Raw genomic sequence first — 23,091 nt, forward strand, 5'->3', positions numbered from 1 at the left:
TTCTTAATTCCAGATTATTTTTTATTGAATTCAAGTTTATCTGCTGTGGTGGGATTCGAACCCAGGTCCCCAGGACATAAGCTGACTTTCTGGATTAATAGCTCCAACAATAATACCACGAGGCCATCGCCTTCCTTTCCAGGCCACATCTGGAATACTTTGTACTGTTTCGGTCTCTTTATTTAAGAAAGGGTATGAACGCATTAGAAACAGTTCAGAGAAGATTGACGCAGTGGTTTGCACTGCTGCCTCACAGCGGCAGGGACCCGGGTTTAATTCTGGCCTTGGGTGACTGTCTGTGTGCAGTTTCAACATTCTCCCCATGTGGGTTTCCTCCGGGTGCTCCGGTTTCCTCCCACTGTCCAAAGATGTGGGGGTGAGGTGCGTTGGCCAAGCTCAGTTCTGCTTCAGAGAGAGAGAGAGGAGTCCACCCTCTGCGGCACTCTCTCACTATCGGTTCCCATTGGTCCCTCTTGCCAGGTGACCCACTTCTGCTGTGCCGTCTTAAAGAGACAGACCCCACAAACAGTTTTCGCTATTCCCATTTATTCCATGGATACCCTTCAGTGCGGAAGGAGGCCATTCGGCCCGTCAAGCCTGCACCAACTCTCCGAAAGAGCATCTCACTCAGCCCCGCCGTGACATGGACTTTTTTCTTTTTGGAACGGGCGCAGACAGTCCCAGATCTCCATTAACCCTGGCGTCAAGAGAGGTAAAACCATAATCGGTGCGGCAAGGCCTGATTTACAGAGGCTTGTAAAATTCTAGAGGGTTTTGTTTTTAAGAGCAGAACACTATATACAAAAATTCTTCCTGGGCAGACAGTGAGTAAGATTCCATTTATTACTGGGATTATAGAGAGCTACATAATGTAGCATTACATAAAATTTCACATCGCACAAACACACTGTCTGATCCATCAATACTCCACATGTGTTTGTTACCACTTCACCTCACTCCATCAGCAACTCTTTCTACTCCTTTCTCCCTCGTGCACTGATCTACATTCCTACTTTAATGCAGCAATACTCTTTAACTACGCCTTGTAGTGGTGAGCTCCACATTCTTACTACAGCTTTGCTAAATCATGTTGGGGGGAACAGGATTTTGACTACATTAATTCTCGTTGTGGTCCAGAAATCTGTTGGATGACTGAAGTCTTGTAAACCGCCCGAAAGCAAACTCAGTCAGAATCAGACCATGACTTTAACACAGTGCAAAAGAAAGGTATGCATCTTCACGCAGTTAAAAATATAAAAAGGTAAAGTAAAAGTCAATTTTATTTATTAGTTACAAGTAAGGCTTACATTAACACTGCAAATGAGGTTACTGTGAAATTCCCCCAGTCGCCACAATCCAGCACCTGTTTGGGTCAATGCAACAAACCAGTACATCTTTCAGACTGTGGGAGGAAACTGGAGTAAACCCATGCAGACATGGGGAGAATGTGCAAACTCCATATAGACAGTGACCCAAGACGGGAATTGAACCTGGGTCCCCGGCGCTGTGAGGCAGCTGTGCTAACCACTGTGCCAATATCTAGCTACCTTCAAGGAAAAGGGGCAGCACGGTGGCGCAGTGTTTAGCACTGCTGCCTCATAGCATCAGGGTTCAATTCCAGCCTTGGTCACTGTCTGTGTGGCGTTTGCATGTTCTCCCCGTGTACGCGTGGGTTTCCTCCGGGTGCCCCAGTTTCCCCCACACTCCAAAGATGTGCGGGTTAGGTGGATTGGTCATGCTAAGTTGCCCCTTAGTGTCAGGGGGAACCAGGTGGGGTAAATGCATGGGGTTATGGGGATAGAGCCTGGGTGGGATTGTGGACGGTGGATGGGCTGAATGGCCTCCTTCTGCACTGTCAGGTTCTATGAAAAGCTGTGCGTATAATTCTGAATCGCTCGCAACTCTCTCGGAGAGTCCTTGACACGTGAGTTGCTTGGTGTGGGGCTGCTGTGTGTGTCGCCTTGAAGTGTTTGGAAACAGCAATGAGCATACTTAATTATCGGGTACATTTCTGTCTGTAGCTTCTAAAAATACATTCTTAAGAAGTGAAAGTCTTTGCTAAGAGTGACACCCAAGGTGAACTGGGGGCAGAGTGGCGATATAGTGAGGCAATAATGCAGAGTAATAGCCCTCCCTTGTGGAGGGTGATGGGTACTGCTACTGGACAAGCGGGCGCCACCTTGGAGTCAAGATCTGTTCCCTCCCCATCCCACCCGTCCCAGCATCCAACCAGGGTTTAGAAGTTGTTGTCGATTCCCTTAACACCCGTCAGGCTGGGCGGCGCCCAGTCATCCGGCCAGTAGTGGGCGCTCTGCTGCAGGCACTGGTAGTGGCTGCATTCGCACCTCTGGATCTTCATGACGTTTTTGACGATGGTTGCTCGGACCGGGCATCCGAAACGCACTTTGATGGTCCTGGTCTCGGCGGGCTGGCAGCAGTGCCCGTCCCTGCACAGGCCGCAATACTTGTGCTTGTATTTCCTCAGGCTGACGCATCCTTGGTAGACGAGGGGCCTGGGTGTCAGCTCCTTTAGGCTTTTCCGGCACTTCTTGCCTGCCTGAAACACAGAGGGAATTGTCCGCACAGTGTGAGTGAACCAACATAAAGATTCTGACTCACATCCCCCTCTCCTCTTACACCTTTAATCGGACATTATCCTTTCAAATTGCATCTATTCGTAAAAAACAGAAAGGCAAGGCACAGTAACAGGCCCTTCAAGCCTGTGCCGGTCATGATGCCCTAACCAAAACTTAGAATCCCTACAGTATAGAAGGAGGCCATTCGGCCCGTCAAGTCCACAATCCCTCCCAGGCTTTATTCTCATAGCCCCGTATATTTACCCTGCTGATCCCCCCGACACTAAGGGGCAATTTAACATGGTCAATCAACCCAACCCGCACATCTTTGGACCGTGGGAGGAAACTGGAGCACCCGGAGGAAACCCACGTGGACAGTGACCCGAGGCTGGATTTGAACCTGTGCCCCTGGTGCTGTGAGGCAGCGGTGCTAACATTGTGCCCTTACTCGGTCTGTATCCTGCTATTTCCTTCCTATTCATGTACCCATCCAGCTGCCAAATTCCTATCCTGATTTTAATCCTCTTTATGTCCTTTTTTTATTCCCTCCAATCACTACCCCCCCTCCCCACCGCCCCCATCTCTGTAATCTCCTCTAACCCTACAATCCTCTAAAGTACCTGCACCCCTCTAATTCTGGCCTTGTGTACATCCCTAATTTCAATTGCTTTACCAATAGTGATTGCACCTTCAGTGCCTTGGTCTTAAGCTCAGGAATTCTCTCCCTGAACCTCCCCCAGCCTCTGCCTGTTCCTGTGAGATGTTCCTTAAAAGTCCCTCTTGAAGTTGTGGAGTTGTGAACTGTTTGCTGTCAATAATATTTTCTGTAGGAAGTCCCACAACACCAGGTTAAAGTCCAACGGGTTTATTTGGTCGCAAAAGCCACTAGCTTTCGGAGCGCTGGCCTTTCGCCAGGTGAGTGGGATTCTGTTCACAAACAGGTCATACAAAGACACAAACTCAATTTACAAAATAATGGTTGGAATGCGAGTCTTTACAGGTAATCAAGTCTTAAAGGTACAGACAATGTGAGTGGAGAGGGGGTTAAGCACAGGTTAAAGAGATGTTAACTGTTAACTGTCCTGGCTGGAGACAATACACATCTCTTTAACCTGTGCTTAACCCCCTCTCCACTCACATTGTCTGTACCTTTAAGACTTGATTACCTGTAAAGACTCGCATTCTAACCATTATTTTGTAAATTGAGTTTGTGTCTTTATATGCCCTGTTTGTGAATACAAGTTCTCACTCACCTGACGAAGGGGCAGCACTCCGAAAGCTAGTGGCTTTTGTTACCAAATAAACCTGTTGGACTTTAACCTGGTGTTGTTAGACTTCTTACCGTGTTTACCCCAGTCCAACACTGGCATCTCCACATCAATATTATTTTCTACCAGAAGGTGTCACTGTTGCCCTCTGTAGGCACAATGCACTGATTCTCCTGGAACGTTGCCCAGAACCCCGGACAGTGAGTGTGGTCACTTCATACACGACCACAGCCCAGCCCATCACACAAACCAGCCTCCTATCCATTGATTCCATCTACACTTCCCCCTGCCTCAGCAAAGCAACCTGCATAATTGAGGACCCCACGCACCCTGGATATTCCGTCTTCCAACTTCTTCCTTTGGGAAAAGGACACAAAAGTCTGAGGTCACATACCAACCGACTCAAGAACAGCTTCTTCCCTGCCGTATTCAGACTTTTGAATGGGCCTACCTTATACTAATTTAATCTTTCTCTTCTCCCTAGCTATGACTGTGACATGATATTCTGCATTCTCTCCTTTCCTTCTCCCCTATGTACTCTATGAACGGTATGCTTTGATTGTAAAGCATGCAGGAAATAATGCCTTTCACTGCATCCCAATATTGTGACAATAATAAATCAATTCAACCCAATTCTAAACTTTTTAACAAGAGTTTGTGCTTACTTCTCTTTATATCTCCCTACGTGACTCAGCATTGATTTCTCTTTGTCTGCGATTGGTTCTGCAAAGCGCCTTTGGAAGATTCATCACATTACAGGGCCTACATCAAGGCAAGTTGTTGTTGTTAAATGGGAGGGGCCACACTCAGGAAGCAGTCTGCTGCCAATAATATTTCACCCCTGTAGGTGTCACTGTTGCCCTTGGCTCGGTGGACTGTCACGGAAGGGATGCACATCCCAATAATCCAGGATAGACACAGTCGCAGATGCTCTCAATTGAAAGGCAAAGCCCCAACTAACTCAGGCTCACTTCATAATTCCCAATTCAGAAGTTTATTTATTAGTGTCACAGGTAGGCTTACATTAACACTGCAATGAAGTTACAGTGAAAATCCCCTAGTTGCCACATTTTGGCACCTGTTCGGGTACACTGAGGGAAGAATTTAGCATGGCCAACGCACCCTAACCAGCAAGTCTTTCGGACTGTGGAAGGAAACCCACGCAGACATGGGGAGAACGTACAGACTCCACACAGATGGTGACCCAAGCCGGGAATCGAACCCAGGTCCCTGGCGCTGTGAGACGGCAGTGCTAACCCTGTATCACTGTGCCAATTCACAAGCTTTAAAGGTATTATCCTGAGGCAGATATTGAGTTAGAGCATTAAACCACATATCAGGTTTCTATCGTGACCTAGCTCTGTATTATATACAATTGCCATCGAATAATAGAATCATACAGTGCAGACAGAGGGTATTCGGCCCATTGAAGTCTGCACTGACCACAATCCCACCCAGGCCCTATTCCCACACTCCACGTATTTATCCTAGGTAGTCCTCCTGACACTAATGGGGAATTGAGCATGGCAATCTACCTAACCCACACATCTTTGGACTGTGTGAGGAAATGGGAGCACCCGGAGGAAACCCACGCAGACACGGGGAGAATGTGCAGACTCTGCACAGACAGTCACCCAAGCCGGGAATTGAACCCAAGTCCCCGGCACTGTGAGGCGGTAGTGCTAACCACCACACCACCCCATGGCCAACCCACCTAACCTGCACATCTTTGGACAGTACTAACCTACATTGATGTGTCGTAGTGTAGAGTATTGCACTGATCTAATAGAGAGTTTATTAATTGTTTGCAAAGAATAGCAGGTGTAGCTTAGGGTATTTCTTGGATCTAAAACCATACATTATGTATATGTTTCTATACTGATCTAGAACTATACATTATAGTATAGACTTCAATCTTGATCTATAGCAATATATTATGGTACTGGCTGATTAACTCATAGGATCCCTACAGTGCAGAAGAGGCCATTCAGCCCATCAAGCCTGCACCAATGACAAACCAACTAGACCCTAACCCGTAACTCCAAGTATTTACCCTACTAACCCCCTTGACCCACCAAGGGGCAAATTTAGCATGACCAATCAACCTAATCTGCACATCTTTGGACTGTGGGAGGAAACCAGAGCATCTGAAGGAAACCCACGCAGACACGGGGAGAATGAACAAACTCCACACAGGCAGTCGTAGAATCATAGAAACTCTACAGTGCAGAAGGAGGCCATGTGGCCCATCTAGTCTGCGCCGACAACAATCCCAACCAGGGCCTATTCCCATAATCACCCCGCTAATCCCTCTTACCTACACACTCTGAGACACTAGGGTAAATTAGCGCGGCCAATGCACCTAACCAGCATGTCTTTCAGACTGTGGGAGGAAACCGGAGCACCCAAAGGGAACACACACAGACACGGGGAGAAAGTGCAAACTCCACACAGACAGTGACCCAAGCCGGGAGTCGAACCCGGGTCCCTGGCATTGTGAGGCAGCAGTGCTAACCACTGTGCCACCAGGTCAATGCACCATTTGACATATAACAATACAACATAATGCAGGATTTCACACTGATTTAGAAGAATATACCATGGAGTTTGCTGTCACGTTGATTAGAAACGAACAACTTGACATATTGGTCTAGAACAACACATTTTAGTGCAGATTGTCACAATGGCCAGTTCGGTTCAGCTGAATGTTTAATCGATGCTTCCCACTCCTTTCTCCTAAAACCCACCTGGATATGGAGATTATTGAGCATGCCGCAGGGCCGGATCTGGCACAGTCTGGTCTCCCGCTTTGGTTGGCACCAGGTGTTGTTGGTGCTGAGTCTGGTGGAAATGCCCATGCCACAGCTCTGTGAACATGGTGACCACGTTGTAGCTTTAACCTGGCAGTCAGGATAGATGAAGCTTTCTCCCCTGAAACCCCTCAGCTCTGAAGCAGACACATCAAAAATAGTTAAATGTGTGTGCAATATATACACACGTACAGGCACATGTACACACACACACACAGACACATGTATATACACACACACAGACACATGTATATACACACACACGAATACATACACATACAATACTCTCAAAACACATCCATAGACAAACAGCTACATGTTTTCTGATATACAAATACAAATACAGCTGGATATTTTCACATGTATACACACACACACACACACATGTGCACGCACAATAACAGACACACGCGTACACACATACGTACAGACTTATTCAGACACGTACACACACAAATACATACACACTTATATACAATACTCACAAAACACATCCATATACAAACAGCTACATCTTCTCCTGTATATGAACACATGTACGCTGGATATTTTCACACACACACATAAATAGGCACATATACACACACACACACACACACATGCATACACACATGTACAAACATACGCACTAGTTCAAACACTAGATGCCTACAGCATTTTCACCAATCTCTCGTCTACACACTCATGTATACAAGCACACACACACAAACTGTCACGGTCAAGGCACGAAAGATATAAGTATATATATTAATCGACTGGGCTATTTTATAAAGTCATTTATTGTGTTCTTTCAAAAGTACGGTGCCACAATGGTTCAATTCCGGTCTCGGGTCACTGTCTGTGTGGAGCCTTCACATTCTCCCTGTGTCCACGTGGGTTTCCTCCAGGTGCTCCAACTTCTCCCCACAGTCCAAAGATGTGCGGGTTAGGTTGATTGGCCGTGCTAAATTGCCCCTCAGTGTCAGGGGGATTAGCTGGGTAAGTAAGTGAGGAAAAGGCCGGGGTGGGATTGTAGTCAGTGTCGGCTCGATGGGCCGAATGGCCTCCTTCTGCACTGTAGGGATTCTATGATTGTATGAAATGGACACTGGCTGAGTGGACCAAGTGGTTTCAAAGTTACAATGACCACGTGGACAGTGAGTCTGCTCCAGCCCCATGTTCAAACAAAGAGAAACCTTCACTGGATTGAATCTAATGGTTGAAGCGTTAGCAGTCCTGATGCAATGGGTCTGGCAGAGGAGCCTGCTTATCAACTCGAAACCAGTATCTCCCAGAACCAAGGAATCCTGGCTCCAATTAAACACTTTAGGATTCCAGCCATGGGAATAAGCCACCCATGTTTAACATTGAGATATGTCACATGTCCTCTCTCCCAAGCTGCATTGTCATTACATCCGACAGAACTGAATTCTGACATGTTCCTGTTCCACCTCCGACATGAACTGAACTCCAGGCAACAGCCTGCGCTGTCTACCATCGAAGAATTCTGACCCTCATCAAACCTGCCAACCGCTGGAACATTGGAACACAGGCCTCCTGATTAACTCACTCTACGTGTCTTCTCCTGTTGTGGAGACATCGCTCTGGGAAGATGGAGCATTCTAGAATCAGTCAGCCTCCCCCCCGGGAAGAATGCTCCATTTAGCTTCTGGACGCAAGTAAAATCCAACTTGTATTTTTATGTGACCCCGACCTGACCTCTCTTCCTTTTTCTTTATCTCCGTTTATTGTGTAAGAGGGTGGACATTGTGAAACCCCAGTCATGCGTGCGTGCATAGGCATGTCTGTGTGTGTGTGTGTGTGTGTGTGTGCGTGTGTGTGCATGTGTGTGTATGTGTGTGTGTGCGCCCAAGTGCATGTGTGTATGTGTGCGTGTATATGTGTGTGTATGCATGTGTGTGTGTTTGTGTGTGCGTGTGCATGTGTATGTGTGCACATGCACGTGTGTGTGTGTGTGTTTGTGTATGTGTGTGTGTGTGTGTGTGTGCGCATTTCTGTGTGTTAGAAGATTAGAACATTTTCAGATGTAAGGGTTGGTAAATAAGCCACCATTTATAAAACAGAAATCAGAATTAAAAAAACACACCTTTCTGTTTATGGATGAGTAGAGAGTGGGGAATTAAGGGCAGTTTAAATCAATTCCTCCCCTTCTGTCCATGACAAAACTCACACACAAACATACACACATGGGTACAACCTCATACTCTTCCAGACACAAAAACTACACAGAAACACACGCACACATGTAGCTACACACACACCACACATACATGTAAATATTCACACAGACACGTACACACTCATGTACAGCTGCACACACCCACACACACACACACACTTAAATATACACACAGACACACAAACACACTCATGTATAGCTGTGCACACACACACACACATACACACACTTAAATATACACAGACACGCACACACTCATGTACAGCTGCACACACACACACACACACTTAAATATACTCACAGACACACAAACACACTCATGTATAGCTGTGCGCACACACACACACACACACACACACTTAAATATACTCACAGATGCACACACACATTCAAACTGTTCAACGTCTTTGTCACATTTTCAGGTTAACACTAAACGGTCCATGTAAAACATCGAGGGAGTAAATGTGACCAAACTCTCTTCATGAGTTCAGAACAAAGATCTTTCTATATCCTGCTTCTGCCACGTGAGTGTACAGCGGAATCTGACTCTAACTCATCCTGTCCCAGAGTGACAGTGGTGAGGACGGTGAGCGGGGGCTCGGGGAATTGAATGGATGGGGTTTAGAATGGAATGCCTAACTGCTAATGATGGTTCCACGCAAAAGGAACGCGGACCTAGACTGAAATCGGAATAATATGCAGAGCAGGAAAGAATGGGGAGAGTAGGATTCATCAGATTCTCTCACAAAGCTAGCACAGAGATGAAGGGCCAAGTGGTCTCATTCAAAGAAACATAGAAGATAGGAGCAGGAGGAGGCCATTTGGCCCTTTGAGCCTGCTCTGCCGTTCATCGCAATCATGGCTTGTCATCCAACTCAATAATCCTGCTTTCTCCCCATAACCTTTGATCTCATTTGCCCCAAGTGCCTCCTACCGACTCTTAAATAAATTCAATGTTTTGGCATCAATTATTTCCTTGATATCCACAGGCTCACTGCTCTTTGGGTGAAGAAATGTCTCCTTACCTCCGTCCTAAATGGTCTACTCGAATCCTCAGACTGTGATCCCCTGGTTCTGGACTCCCCCACCATCAGGGACATCCTCCCTGCATCTACCCTGTTCGAATTTTATAAGTCTCTATGAGATCCTACCTTATTTGTCTGAGCTCCAGTGAAAACAATCCTAACATAGTCAATCTCTCTGCATACATCAGTCCTGCCATACCCTGAATCATCCTGGTAACCCATTGCTGCATTCTCTCGAGAGCAAGAACATCCTTCCTCAGAAAAGGAGACCAAAACTGCACACAATACTCTCGGTGTGGCTTCAACAAGGTCCTGTATAACTGCAACAACACATCCCTGATCCTGTGCTCAAAACCTCTCACAATGAAGGCCAACATACCATTTGCCTTCTTTACTTCCTGCTGCATCTGCATGCTTACCTTCAGTGACTGGTGCACCAGGACACCCAGATCCCTCTGCACACTCCCCTCTCCCAATTTACAGCCATTCAGGTAGTAATCTGCCTTCTTGTTTTTGCTTCCAAAGTGAATAACCTCGCATTTAGCCAAATTACACTGCCATTGTATGGCTCTAGGCTTCTTTTCTTCTCCCTTTAGGGTAATGATGATATTAATGTCCTGGGGAAATGTGTGAGGGGAGTAGAACGTGTTCTTGACTTAAAGGACACCCAAGATTTCCCTCTTGCTCCTTTCGCTCCTCACTTACTGTGGACTGCGCTCCGCTGCTTTGCCACCTTACTGAAGACTTTGACGCTCTTCTTCCACTTGTCCCATCCCAATGCCTTGTCGCCCTTGGAATAGGGCGAAGCGCACTTCCATCTCTCGCAGCAGGTGCCCGGCAACTTGACCAGCCGAGCGTCTGGGCAGAAGGCGGGCGGCAGGGAGACGTGCGAGGGGCAGAGGGGGACGCAGCCAGCTTTGCCGTTCTCGCAGGTGCACTGAAGCCGACATGTCTGCTTGAAGACCTCGCCGTGCTGGTACACTCTCCCGTTCATGAGGCAAGGCCGACCGGGACTGCTGGCTGTGAGAGGGAGGAAACAGCATCAGGGTCAACCTGTCTACTCCTTACAACGTGTCAGCACACTGGTTATTGCTTTCCAAAAGAGCCATCTTAACTGCAGGCAAGAGTGTAAAATGGACAACATCAAGTTAACTATCACTTACAGGATCCATTACAGGCAATCTGATTAAAAGGGTATATTGATGGCTATCGATGTAATGTGTAAATACCCTCAATACCTGGTACTGCAATGTGTAAATACGCTCAATCCCTGGAGCTGTAATGTGTAAATGTTCTTGATACCTGGTGTTGTAATGTATAAATACCCTTAATTCTGGTGTTGCCATGTGTAATTACCCTCGATACCTATTGTGGTAATGTGTATGTACCCTCAATACCTGATGCTGTAATATGTAAATACCCTCAATACCTGGCGCTGCAATGTGTAAATACTCACAATACCTGGTGCTGCGATGTGTAAATACCCTCACTACCTGGATCTGTAATGTGTAAATACCCACAATACTTGGTTCTGTAATGTGTAAATACCCACAATGCCTGGTACTGTAATGTGGAAATACCTCTCAATGCCTGGTGTTGTAATGAGTACATTCCTTCAAAACCTAGTGCTGTAAATGTGTAAGTACCCTTGATAACTGGTACAGTAATGTGTAAATGCCCCTCGATACCTGGTGACGTAATGTATAAATACCCTCGATACCGGGTGCTGTAATATGTAAATACGACCGATACCTGGTGTAGTAATGTGCAAATACCCTCGATGCCTGGCAGTGTGATGTGTAAATGCCCTCAATGCCCCATTCCTGGGGGTGTGGTGGGGGGGGGGGGGGTCGGTGAGTGGAGGCTGTGTGGAGAGCATGTGGGGGGAGGGGTGTGGACAGTGTGTGGTGGGTTTCTGGAGGGTGTGTGGAGGAGCGGTGTGTGGGAGAGTTGTGTGGAAGGTGTGTGGAGTGTGTGTGGGGGGTGCGTGGGGGGTGCGTGGAGGTTGTGTGGGGGGGATGTGGGGGGGGGTGTGTGAGGGGGGAGGTATGGGGGAGTGTGTGGGGGAGTGTGCGGAGGGTGAACGGGGAGTGTGCGGAGGGTGAACGGGGGGCGTGCGGAGGGTGAACGGGGGGTGTGCGGAGGGTGAACGGGGAGTGTGCGGAGGGTGAACGGGGAGTGTGCGGAGGGTGAACGAGGAGTGTGCGGAGGGTGAACGGGGAGTGTGCGGAGGGTGAACGGGGAGTGTGCGGAGGGTGAACGGGGGGTGTGCGGAGGGTGAACGGGGGGTGTGCGGAGGGTGAACGGGGGGTGTGCGGAGGGTGAACGGGGAGTGTGCGGAGGGTGAACGGGGGGTGTGCGGAGGGTGAACGGGGGGTGTGCGGAGGGTGAACGGGGAGTGTGCGGAGGGTGAGTGCGGAGGGTGAACGGGGAGTGTGTGGAGGGTGAATGGGGGGTGTGCGGAGGGTGAGTGCGGAGGGTGAACGGGGAGTGTGCGGAGGGTGAATGGGGGGTGTGCGGAGGGTGAACGGGGAGTGTGCGGAGGGTGAACGGGGGGTGTGCGGAGGGTGAATGGGGAGTGTGCGGAGGGTGAACGGGGGGTGTGCGGAGGGTGAGTGCGGAGGGTGAACGGGGAGTGTGCGGAGGGTGAATGGGGAGTGTGCGGAGGGTGAACGGGGGGTGTGCGGAGGGTGAACGGGGGGTGTGCGGAGGGTGAGTGCGGAGGGTGAGTGCGGAGGGTGAACGGGGGGTGTGCGGAGGGTGAACGGGGGGTGTGCGGAGGGTGAACGGGGGGTGTGCGGAGGGTGAGTGCGGAGGGTGAACGGGGAGTGTGCGGAGGGTGAACGGGGGGTGTGCGGAGGGTGAACGGGGAGTGTGCGGAGGGTGAACGGGGGGCGTGCGGAGGGTGAACGGGGAGTGTGCGGAGGGTGAACGGGGAGTGTGCGGAGGGTGAACGGGGAGTGTGCGGAGGGTGAACGGGGAGTGTGCGGAGGGTGAACGGGGAGTGTGCGGAGGGTGAACGGGGGGTGTGCGGAGGGTGAACGGGGAGTGTGCGGAGGGTGAACGGGGAGTGTGCGGAGGGTGAACGGGGAGTGTGCGGAGGGTGAACGGGGAGTGTGCGGAGGGTGAACGGGGGGTGTGCGGAGGGTGAACGGGGAGTGTGCGGAGGGTGAACGGGGGGTGTGCGGAGGGTGAACGGGGAGTGTGCGGAGGGTGAGTGCGGAGGGTGAATGGGGGGTGTGCGGAGGGTGAACGGGGGGTGTGCGGAGGGTGAACGGGGAGTGTGCGGAGGGTGAATGGGGGGTGTGCGGAGGGTGAACGGGGGGTGTGCAGAGGGTGAACGGGGGGTGTGCGGAGGGTGAACGGGGAGTGTGCGGAGGGTGAATGGGGAGTGTGCGGAGGGTGAGTGCGGAGGGTGAATGGGGGGTGTGCGGAGGGTGAACGGGGAGTGTGCGGAGGGTGAATGGGGGGTGTGCGGAGGGTGAATGGGGAGTGTGCGGAGGGTGAACGGGGAGTGTGCGGAGGGTGAATGGGGAGTGTGCGGAGGGTGAATGGGGGGTGTGCGGAGGGTGAATGGGGGGTGTGCGGAGGGTGAACGGGGAGTGTGCGGAGGGTGAATGGGGGGTGTGCGGAGGGTGAATGGGGGGTGTGCGGAGGGTGAACGGGGAGTGTGCGGAGGGTGAATGGGGAGTGTGCGGAGGGTGAGTGCGGAGGGTGAACGGGGGGTGTGCGGAGGGTGAACGGGGGGTGTGCGGAGGGTGAACGGGGGGTGTGCGGAGGGTGAACGGGGGGTGTGCGGAGGGTGAACGGGGAGTGTGCGGAGGGTGAACGGGGAGTGTGCGGAGGGTGAGTGCGGAGGGTGAATGGGGGGTGTGCGGAGGGTGAATGGGGAGTGTGCGGAGGGTGAACGGGGGGTGTGCGGAGGGTGAACGGGGAGTGTGTGGAGGGTGAACGGGGGGTGTGCGGAGGGTGAACGGGGGGTGTGCGGAGGGTGAACGGGGAGTGTGCGGAGGGTGAGTGCGGAGGGTGAACGGGGAGTGTGCGGAGGGTGAATGGGGAGTGTGCGGAGGGTGAACGGGGGGTGTGCGGAGGGTGAACGGGGAGTGTGCGGAGGGTGAGTGCGGAGGGTGAACGGGGAGTGTGCGGAGGGTGAATGGGGAGTGTGCGGAGGGTGAACGGGGGGTGTGCGGAGGGTGAACGGGGAGTGTGCGGGAGGCAGTTCTATCTAAGCCCCGGGCACCATTTCCCCTCACCTCTGCAGATGCCCGTCGTGGCATTCAGTTTGTCCTGGAGCTGGCAGTGGAGCCCCCGGGCTCGGTCGCAGGGCTGCAGCGTGCCACAGTCCTCATTGAACTGCCGAGCACAGACTCTGCAGCAACCACAGCCGTCCAAAACCAGCGGCACCCCCGGGCGGCACGGCAGGGGCTGTGGGCAGTGGCATTCCCCGGGACACTCCACCTGGGAATAAAGACAACTCCGTCAACACTTCCTCAACAAGCTTGTTTTTATCCAGCTTCACCTGAAAGGAATTAGATTTGAGTTTATGTGGCAACCTGTAGGAAATGCAACAGGGAACGTGAGTACACAGCAAGATCCCACAAACAGCCACCAATGAATGGCCAATCGTCTCCTTTTAAGTGAAAATTATGGAATCCCTACAGGACCAGGAGGAGGCTATTCGGCCCATCGAGTCTGCGCTGACCACAATCCCACCCAGGCCCTATTCCCGTAACCCCACATATTTACCCTACTAATCCCCATGACACCAGGGTTCATTTAGCACGGCCAATCAGCCTAACCCGCACACCTTTTGGACTGTGGGAGGAAACTGGAGCACTTGGAGGAAACCCACGCAGACACGGGGAGAATGTGCAAACCCCGTACAGACAGTGACCCGAGGCCGGAATTGAACCCAGGACCCTGGCGCTGTGAGGCAGCAGTGCTAACCACTGTGCCACCTAAGGCGGGGAAAAATGCCTCCACTGACAGTTCTTCACCTGTTCCATTTTCCCTCAGAGTGGCACTGAAAGAATGAGCTTGAACTCTGCCATTGGGAGAGAGACTGAAACTGATGGCTGTCTGACTCAGAGAGACAACCCAATGAGGGATGCCAGTCCTAATACCAGTGATACCAGTCCTAAATACCTCTGATACCAGTCCTAAAGGTGCTGCCACTGCTCTCTGAATCTCACCTTGGAGACCACTCCATCAATCCAGGCGTTGAATATTGGCATGACCTCTGACCCCTAAGGCACCAGCCTCAGCCCACAAGGACACAACTCAAACCCTTTGCACAATGGCACTCACAGCTCCAGGGACCTGGGTTCGATTCTTGACTTGGGTGACTGTGGAACCTTCACGCTCTCCTCCCCACCTCACCCCGTGTCTGCGTGGGTTTCCTCAGGTGCTCCAGTTTCCTCCCGCACTCCAGAGATGTGCAGGTTAGGTGGATTGTCCATGTTAAATTGCCCCAAGACGTGTAAGTTAGGGAGATTAGTGGAGTGAATGCGTGGGTTACGGGATAGGGCAGGGAAGATGGTCTGAGTAATATACTCTGTTAGAGTGACTGTGCAGATCCGATGGGCTGAATGGCCTCCTTCTGCACTGTATGGATTCTATTCTATGGGATTCTATGAGAAATAGAATCAGGAGGAGGCACCAGGCCCTTCAAGCCTGCCCCGCCCTTCAATATGATTATAGCTGACCTGTGCCGGCCTCAACTCCTTCTCTGTGCTGTTTCCCAATAGCCCTCTCTCTATTCCTCAATCTATCAAATATTTATCCACCTCCCCTTTAAATACCTCCTATCAGGTAGTGATGTTGACTAAGCCCTAATCCCCACCTAGTTATCCTTAATATAACATTCCCAGTGTATGTTATTCTCTATATCACATTCCTAGTATTATTCTCTATATAACAATCCCGGTGTTATTCTTGATATAATATTCCCAGTATTATTCTTGATATAAGTTCCCAGTATATGTTCTTCTCTATATAACATTCCCAGTGTTATTCTTGATATAACATTCCCAGTATTTGTTATTCTCGAAATAACATTCCCTGTGTTAGTCTGTATATAACATTCCCACTTTATTCTCCGTATAACATTCCCAGTTTCCCAGTGTGTGTTATTCTCAATGTCAATCACTCCCCATGCTTATCATTTTCCATAAAACTAAATTCCAATCTATGTCAATCCCAATATTACTTACTGCTGGTGCCTGGCATTCTCTATATCTCACTCCCAGTTAGTGCTATTCCTGATATAACTCACTCAATGACCATGCTATTCTCTATAACTCACTCCCAGTCCCTTATGACTCACTCCCAGTCAACGTAACTCCCCAAATAATTTACTTACCATTTATTCTCCACATAACCCAATCCCCATCTGTTATTTTCTATCCATCTCACTCAGTATGTGTTATTTTCTACTTAACTCTCTCCCAGATAATTTAATCCTGCCTCTTATCTTCTACATAATTCCAGGATTATTCTGCACATAACACTTTTCTAGTGTGTCTTCCCCATGCGACTCATTCCCAATCTGTTATTTCCTTCAGAATTCACTCCCAGATGTTATTCCCAATATAATCCATTCCCAGTATCTGTTATTCCCAATATAATCCATTCCCAGTATCTGTTATTTCCGATATAATCCATTCCCAGTATCTGTTATTTCCGATAAAATCTATTCCCAGTATCTGCTTTTCTGATAAAATCTATTCCCTGTTATTCCTGACACACCTCATACACTCAGTGGGTCTACCTTACTCCTGGTATGTGTGTGCGTGTGCGTGATCATGTGCGAGTGCATGTGTGTGCGTGAGTGTTCGTGTGCGAGTGTGAGTGTGTGTGTGTGCATGTGTGCGTGCGTGTGTGTGCGTGTGTGTGTATGCGAGTGTGCATGTCAGTGTGTGTGAGTGTGTGCGTATGACTGTGCATGTCAGTGTGCATATGTGCGTGTGTGTGTGTCAGTGTGCATATGTGCGTGCTGCCTGTCTCCGACTGTCTTTAAAGGGGCGCAGTTTATAGAAACACAGAAACTAGGAGCAGGAGTAGACCATTCAGCCCTTTGAGTCTGCTCTGCCATTCATTATAATCATGGCTGATCATCAAATTCAATATCCTGATCCCCCTGTCCCCCCATATTCCTTACTCCATTTAGCCCCAAGAGATATATCTAATTTCTTCTTGAAATCACACAGCGTTTTGGCCTCAGCTACTTTCTGTGGGAGTGAATTCCATACATTCACCACCCCCTGGGTGAAGAAATTTCTCTTCACCTCAGTCCCTTATCCTCAAACTCTGACCCCCAGTTCTGGATTCCCCCACCATTGGGAACATTCTTTCTGAATCTATCCTGTCTAATCCTGTTAGAGTTTTATGAGTTTCTATCAGGTTCCCTCTCACTCTTCTGAACTCCAACGAATACAGTCCCATCCGACTTAATCTCTCCTCATTTGACAGACCTGCGTTCCCAGGAAGGGGCAGCACGGTGGCACAGTGATTAGCACTGCTGCCTCACAGTGCCAGGGAGCCAGGCTCAATTCCTGGCTTGTTTCACTGTCTGCATGGAGTCTGCACATTCTCCCCATGTCTGCGTGGGTTTCCTCCGGGTGCTCCGGTTTCCTCCCACAGTCCGAAAGATGTGTTGGTTAGGTGCGTTGGCCATGCTAAAATGCCCCTTAGTGTACCCAAACAGGCGCCTGAAGGTGGCGACTAGAGGATTTTCACAGTAATTTAATTGCAGTATTAATGTAAATCCACTTGTGACTAATAAATAAACTTTACTTTATCCTTCCTCAGATAAGGACACCACAATGGCACACAATACGCCAGCTGTGGCCTCACCAACACCCTGCACAATTGCAATAAAACATCCCGATTTCTATTTTCAAATGCTTTTGCTACGAAGGCCAACATACCATTTGCCTCCTTTACTGCCTGCTGTACCTGTGCGCTTGCTTTCAGCCACTGATGCACAAGAGCGCCGAGGTCTCGTTGAGTATCCGCCACTCTCAATTTACACCCGTTTAAATATTAATCCGTCGTCCTAATTTTGCGACCAAAACGTCTTATCTTACCATGTCAGCGAGGCTCCAGCTGCCCAGCCAGACGAAGCACAGTGCCAGGGTGGTGCCTACACCCGAACCAAATGGACCCCTCGCCATCCTGGCGCAGATTGTGGCCAAAGTCCAAAGTAAGTGGAGGTCAAGCTAATAGTGTTGCGGGGAGGGGGGGGATGCGGTAGTGCGTACAGCAAGGGGTTTTGGAGCTGATTTCCAATCCTCTATCCTGTGACACTTTGATAGTCAAACTGCTCCGAAGAATCCAAGAATATGGAAGCGTTGGTTTTCCCTTCGGTTATGCTGACCAGTGGTCCCTATGCCGAGGCATTCACTGGAGGGCAGAGGTTATCCGATCGGGAAAGGGTCGGAGAAGGCAACCAATGTCCTGGCAAAAGAGAAACAAACATCTGAAAAGATGCACTTTATGTCTCTCCCATTGAGAAGCAACTCCCTCCTTCGCCTTTTATCAAACTCTGAGTGTTCCCTCATATGTTTGTGTGTGCGTATTTATTTATGTGCTTGCCCAGCTTCTCGGATAAGGTGCTCGGAAAGATAAAGCTGCGGTTGTAATTCCTGGAAAGGCACTGACTCATCATCCCTGCGGCCTGTTTCTCAGAATCGTTCTAGGCACAGCTGCCTTCCACACAAGTTATTTTTTTTCTCCTCCTTAGAAGTTCATAGATTCCCTACAGTGCAGAAGGAGGTCACTCGGCCCATCGAGTCTGCACCCACAACAATCCCACCCAGGCCCCATCCCTGTAACTCTGTAGGGGGCGGCACGGGTAGCACAATGGTTAGCACTGCTGCCTCACAGCACCAAGGATCAGGGTTCAGTTCTGGAGTCGGGTTGCTGTCTGTGTGGAGTCTGCACATTCTCCCCGTGTCTGCGTGGGTTTCCTCCGGGTGCTCCGGTTTGCTCCCACGGTCCAAAGATGAGTGGGTTGGGTGGATTGGCCGTGGTAAATTGACATTAGTGTCAGGAGGATTAGCAGGGTAAATATGTGGGGGTTACGGGAATAGGGCATGGGTGGGATTGGGGTCATTGTAGACCTGATGGGCTGAATGGCCTCCTTCTGCACTGTAGGGATTCTATGATTCTATGAACCCCATGTATTTACTCCCCCAGTCCCCCTGACACTAAGGGGTAATCAACTAACCCGTGCATCTTTGGACTGTGGGAGGAAACCGGAGCAACCGGACAAAACCCAGGCAAACATGGGGACAATGTGCAAACTCCACACAGACAGTGACCCAAAGCCAGCATGAACCCAAGTCCCTGGCGCTGTGAGGCAGCAGATAAACTCTGTCTTACCTCTTGAGTGTTGTCTTCAGGCTGTGCTGACAGTCCCTTTTCTTTCACTCTGTGTTTTGCGGATTTCTGTGCCGCATGTTCCCCGAAATGAGGAAGGATGCGTCCTGGTGATACTCGGTGTGATCAGTAGCGCTCTCTGTGAAGCTAAAACTCGCTGTCCTGTTGTATCTGCACCAGGCTGATTAGAGATGGGACAATGCGCTGGGACACAGATTACTGACAGGGAGATGGACCAAATGAACGATGCTAATTTTGACTGTGGACGATAGCGTCTGGCGGTTGACAGTGGACAGGGCAGCTTTTTAACGTTCTCATAGAAATAGAATCATAGAAACCCTACAATGCAAAAGGAGGCCATTCGGCCCATTGAGTCTACACTAACTATGGGGCAGCATCATAGCACCATGGTTAGCACTGCTGCTTCACAGCTCCAGGGTCCTGGATTTGATTCCCGGCTTGGTCTGTGTGGAGTTTGCACATTCTCCTCGTGTCTGCGTGGGTTTCCTCCGGGTGCTCCGGTTTCCTCCCACAGTCCAAAGATGTGCGGGTTAGGTTGATCGGCCATGCTAGGAAATTGCCCCTTAGTGTCCAGGGATGCATAGGTTAGAGGGATTAGTGGGTATAATGTGTAGGGATATGGGGGTAGGGCCTAGGTGGGATTGTGTTCGGTGCAGACTCGATGGGCCGAAGGGCCTCTTTCTGCACTGTAGGGTTCTATGATTCTCGGAGCACAATCCCACCTAGCCCCTACCCCAAATCCCTACATATTTAGCTGCTAATCCCTTTAACCTACGCATCTCAGGACTCATTCCAGTGAGGAGAGGTTGAAACGAGCTGCCATTCTGTGCTTCGTATCCAAAGCCAGAACTAGCCCCAGGGCGAGAATGAAGGGAGACTGGGAAGATGAAGAGACAGAAAGAAGAATGGTTAGAACAAGATAGAGAAAGAGGAAAGGCAACACGAAAGAGAGGAGATAGAGGAAATAAATATATCCACAGAGAACAGAGAAAAGTTTAAATTCAAAATTTTAAAGTCCATTTATTACATGTAGGCTTACATTGCGACTGCAGTGAAGTTACTGTGAACATCCCCTAGTCGCCACACTCTGGCGCATGTTCGGGTACAGAATTTAGCACGGCCAATGCACCTAAGCAGCACATCTTTGGAGTGTGGGAGGAAACTGGAGCACCCGGAGGAAACCCACGCAGACATGGGGAGAAAGTGCAGAATCCGTTCCCTCACCTAAATGCTGGAATTGAATCCGGGTCCCTGATACTGTGAGGCAGCAGTGCTAACCACTGTGCCACTGTGCTACCAGAAGTGAAACAAAAATAGCAAATGCGGAAGGCCATTCTGCCCATCTTAATGCAGGGAAAGCTCCAAGTTCTTCCTACATTGCTGAATGTAATTGTTTCAGCCCTTTAGCCTCCATTACCCCCGGAGACTGTTTGATGTGTTAATCACTTTTGCACCTCTCTCTGCAGAAAATAATTTGTTGAAAACAATCCCCAAATTTCTTTATTGTAGAATCCCGATAGTGCAGAAGGAGGCCATTTGGCCCATCGAACCTGCACCCACTACAATCCTATCCACACCCTATCCCCATAACCCCATGCATTTACCCTACCAATCCCTCTGACACTAGGGTCAACTTAGCATGGCAAATCAACCTAAACCACCGATCTTTGGAGTGTGGGAGGAAATCGGAGCAAACCCACGCAGGCGCGGAGAGAACGTGCAAACTCCAGACAGTCACCCGAGGCTGGAATCGAAGCAGAGTCCCTGGTGCTGTGCGGCAGCCGTGCCAACCACTGTGCCACCGTGCCATCCTAAATGAGATCTGAAGCTACCGGACCATGAGGAAGGTTGCTGCAACAGCACGCAGGAATAATGCTTTTTAAATGTTGCTGTTGACCACTTCCTCTGGCAACTCATTTCAGCTACGCACTACCCCCTGTGTGAAGATGTCCTCATTAAATCTTTCCACTCTCACTTTGAACCTACGCCCTCTAGTTTTCAATTCCCCTTTCCTGCAAAAAAGACTATGTGCATTAATTCTGACGGTGCCCCTGATATTTTTATATTTTGGCCTTGGAGGGAGTGCAGAGGAGGTTTACTAGGCTGATACCGGAGTTGAGGGGGTTGAGCTATGAGGAGAGGCTGAATAAACTAGGCTTGTACTCGTTAGAGTTTAGAAGAATGAGGGGAGATCTCATTGAGACGTATAAGATGATGAATGGGATGGATAGGATAGAGGTGGAGAGACTCTTTCCGCTCAGAAAGGACAGTAGGACTAGGGGGCACAGCCTCAAGATAAAGGGGGGGCGGTTTAGAACGGAGTTGAGGAGGAACTTCTTCACTCAGAGGGTGGTGAATCTCTGGAATTCTCTGCCCGTTGAAGTGGTGGAGGCTGCCTCGCTAAATATTTTTAAGAAGCGGGTTGATGGGTTTTTGATAAGAGAAGGGATTAAGGGTTATGGGGAGAGGGCGGGAAAGTGGAACTGAGCCACGACAGATCAGCCATGATCTTATTGAATGGCGGGGCAGGCTCGAAGGGCCAGATGGCCTACTCCTGCTCCTATTTCTTATGTTCTTATGTTCTTATACATGACTGGCTGAGAAAAGAGCCCGGAGGAATAAAAGAGGGCAGGGGAAGGCTACACCTTCCCAGACCACTGTCCTCCTCTGCAGGCAATGTGGCAGAGCCAAGTCGCAGAGGGACTCCTGACTCACTCCAAACGACACTTAACTGCAGCAGGGCAACACCATGATACTGAACAGCAAGACTGCCTCAGCAATACTATGCCAGGGATATCCTAGGGGGTTACAGGAATTGGGCCCGTGTGGGATTGTGTTCGGTGCAGACTCGATGGGCTGAAGGGCCTCCTTCTGCACTGGAGAGATTTGATGATTCAAAGCTACAGAAGCAGCATCTGTGTTGCACTGATGTTTGACAGATGGGAGGTGGAAATTAGTCACATAAAACCACATGGCAGCAGAAATGACCTTTCCAAGATCATGGAAATCACTTCCAAAGCACTGAATGCACTCCCTCAGGATAAGTACTGTGAACAAAGACCATTCCCCTAGACAAGAGACAGTTCTGAGTATTTATCGGTTTATTCCTTAATATTTATTCCATATCCTCAATTGTCACTGTCATTGAATCACACAACGCAGAAGAGGCTCTTCGGTCCATCGAGTCTACACCCAACACAGGGCCCTATTCCCGTAACCCGTCATATTTACCCTGCTAGGGTTAATTTAGCATCCCTGACCTCCCACCTAATCTCACTTGCCAGCACTTGGCCCATAGCCTTGAATGTTTTGGTTAAAGCTTTAAAGTTTATTAGTATCACAAGTAGGCTTACTCAATGAATGACTGATCAGTTGGATAGATCAAATCAAGTAGAACTAGTCTTTATTAACCAATGCTAATGCATGTCTAACTAAAGTTAAGTTTATTAGTCACAAGTAGGCTTACGTTAACGCTGCAATGAAGTTACTGTGGAAATCCCCTAGTCGCCACACACTCGGCTGCCTGTTTGAGGACACTGAGGGAGAATTTAGCATGGCCAATGCACCCTAACCAGCATGTCTTTCAGACTGTGGGAGGAAACCGGAGCACCCGGAGGAAACCCACGCAGACACGGGGAGAATGTGCAGGCTCTGCACAGACAGTGACCCAAGCCGGGAATCAAACCCGGGTCCCTGGCGCTGTGAGGCAGCAGTGCTAACCACTGTGTCACTGTGTCAAGCACAAGTCGTGCAAAGTGCTCATCCAGGTACTTTTTAAAGGATGTGAGGCAACCCTGCCTCTACCACCCTCCCAGGCAGCGCATTCCAGAC

General features: G+C 49.6%; 1 protein-coding gene across 1 annotated transcript; it reads right to left on the reverse strand.

The window, feature by feature from the left end:
• Positions 1-1,262: 1,262 nt before the first annotated feature.
• On the reverse strand, positions 1,263-18,400 carry LOC145348196 (CCN family member 1-like). Its single transcript, XM_080196393.1, has 5 exons — positions 17,946-18,400; positions 14,112-14,316; positions 10,564-10,878; positions 6,592-6,791; positions 1,263-2,557 (listed from the first exon to the last, which is right to left on the reverse strand). Exons 1-5 carry the CDS (start codon positions 18,030-18,032, stop codon positions 2,237-2,239), a joined length of 1,128 nt encoding a protein of 375 aa, XP_080052519.1. The 5' UTR covers positions 18,033-18,400; the 3' UTR covers positions 1,263-2,236.
• Positions 18,401-23,091: the final 4,691 nt, after the last annotated feature.

The sequence above is a fragment of the Carcharhinus amblyrhynchos genome, chromosome 9, assembly GCF_965287045.1.
Source record: "Carcharhinus amblyrhynchos chromosome 9, sCarAmb.v2.hapA, whole genome shotgun sequence".
Taxonomy (NCBI): domain Eukaryota; kingdom Metazoa; phylum Chordata; class Chondrichthyes; order Carcharhiniformes; family Carcharhinidae; genus Carcharhinus; species Carcharhinus amblyrhynchos.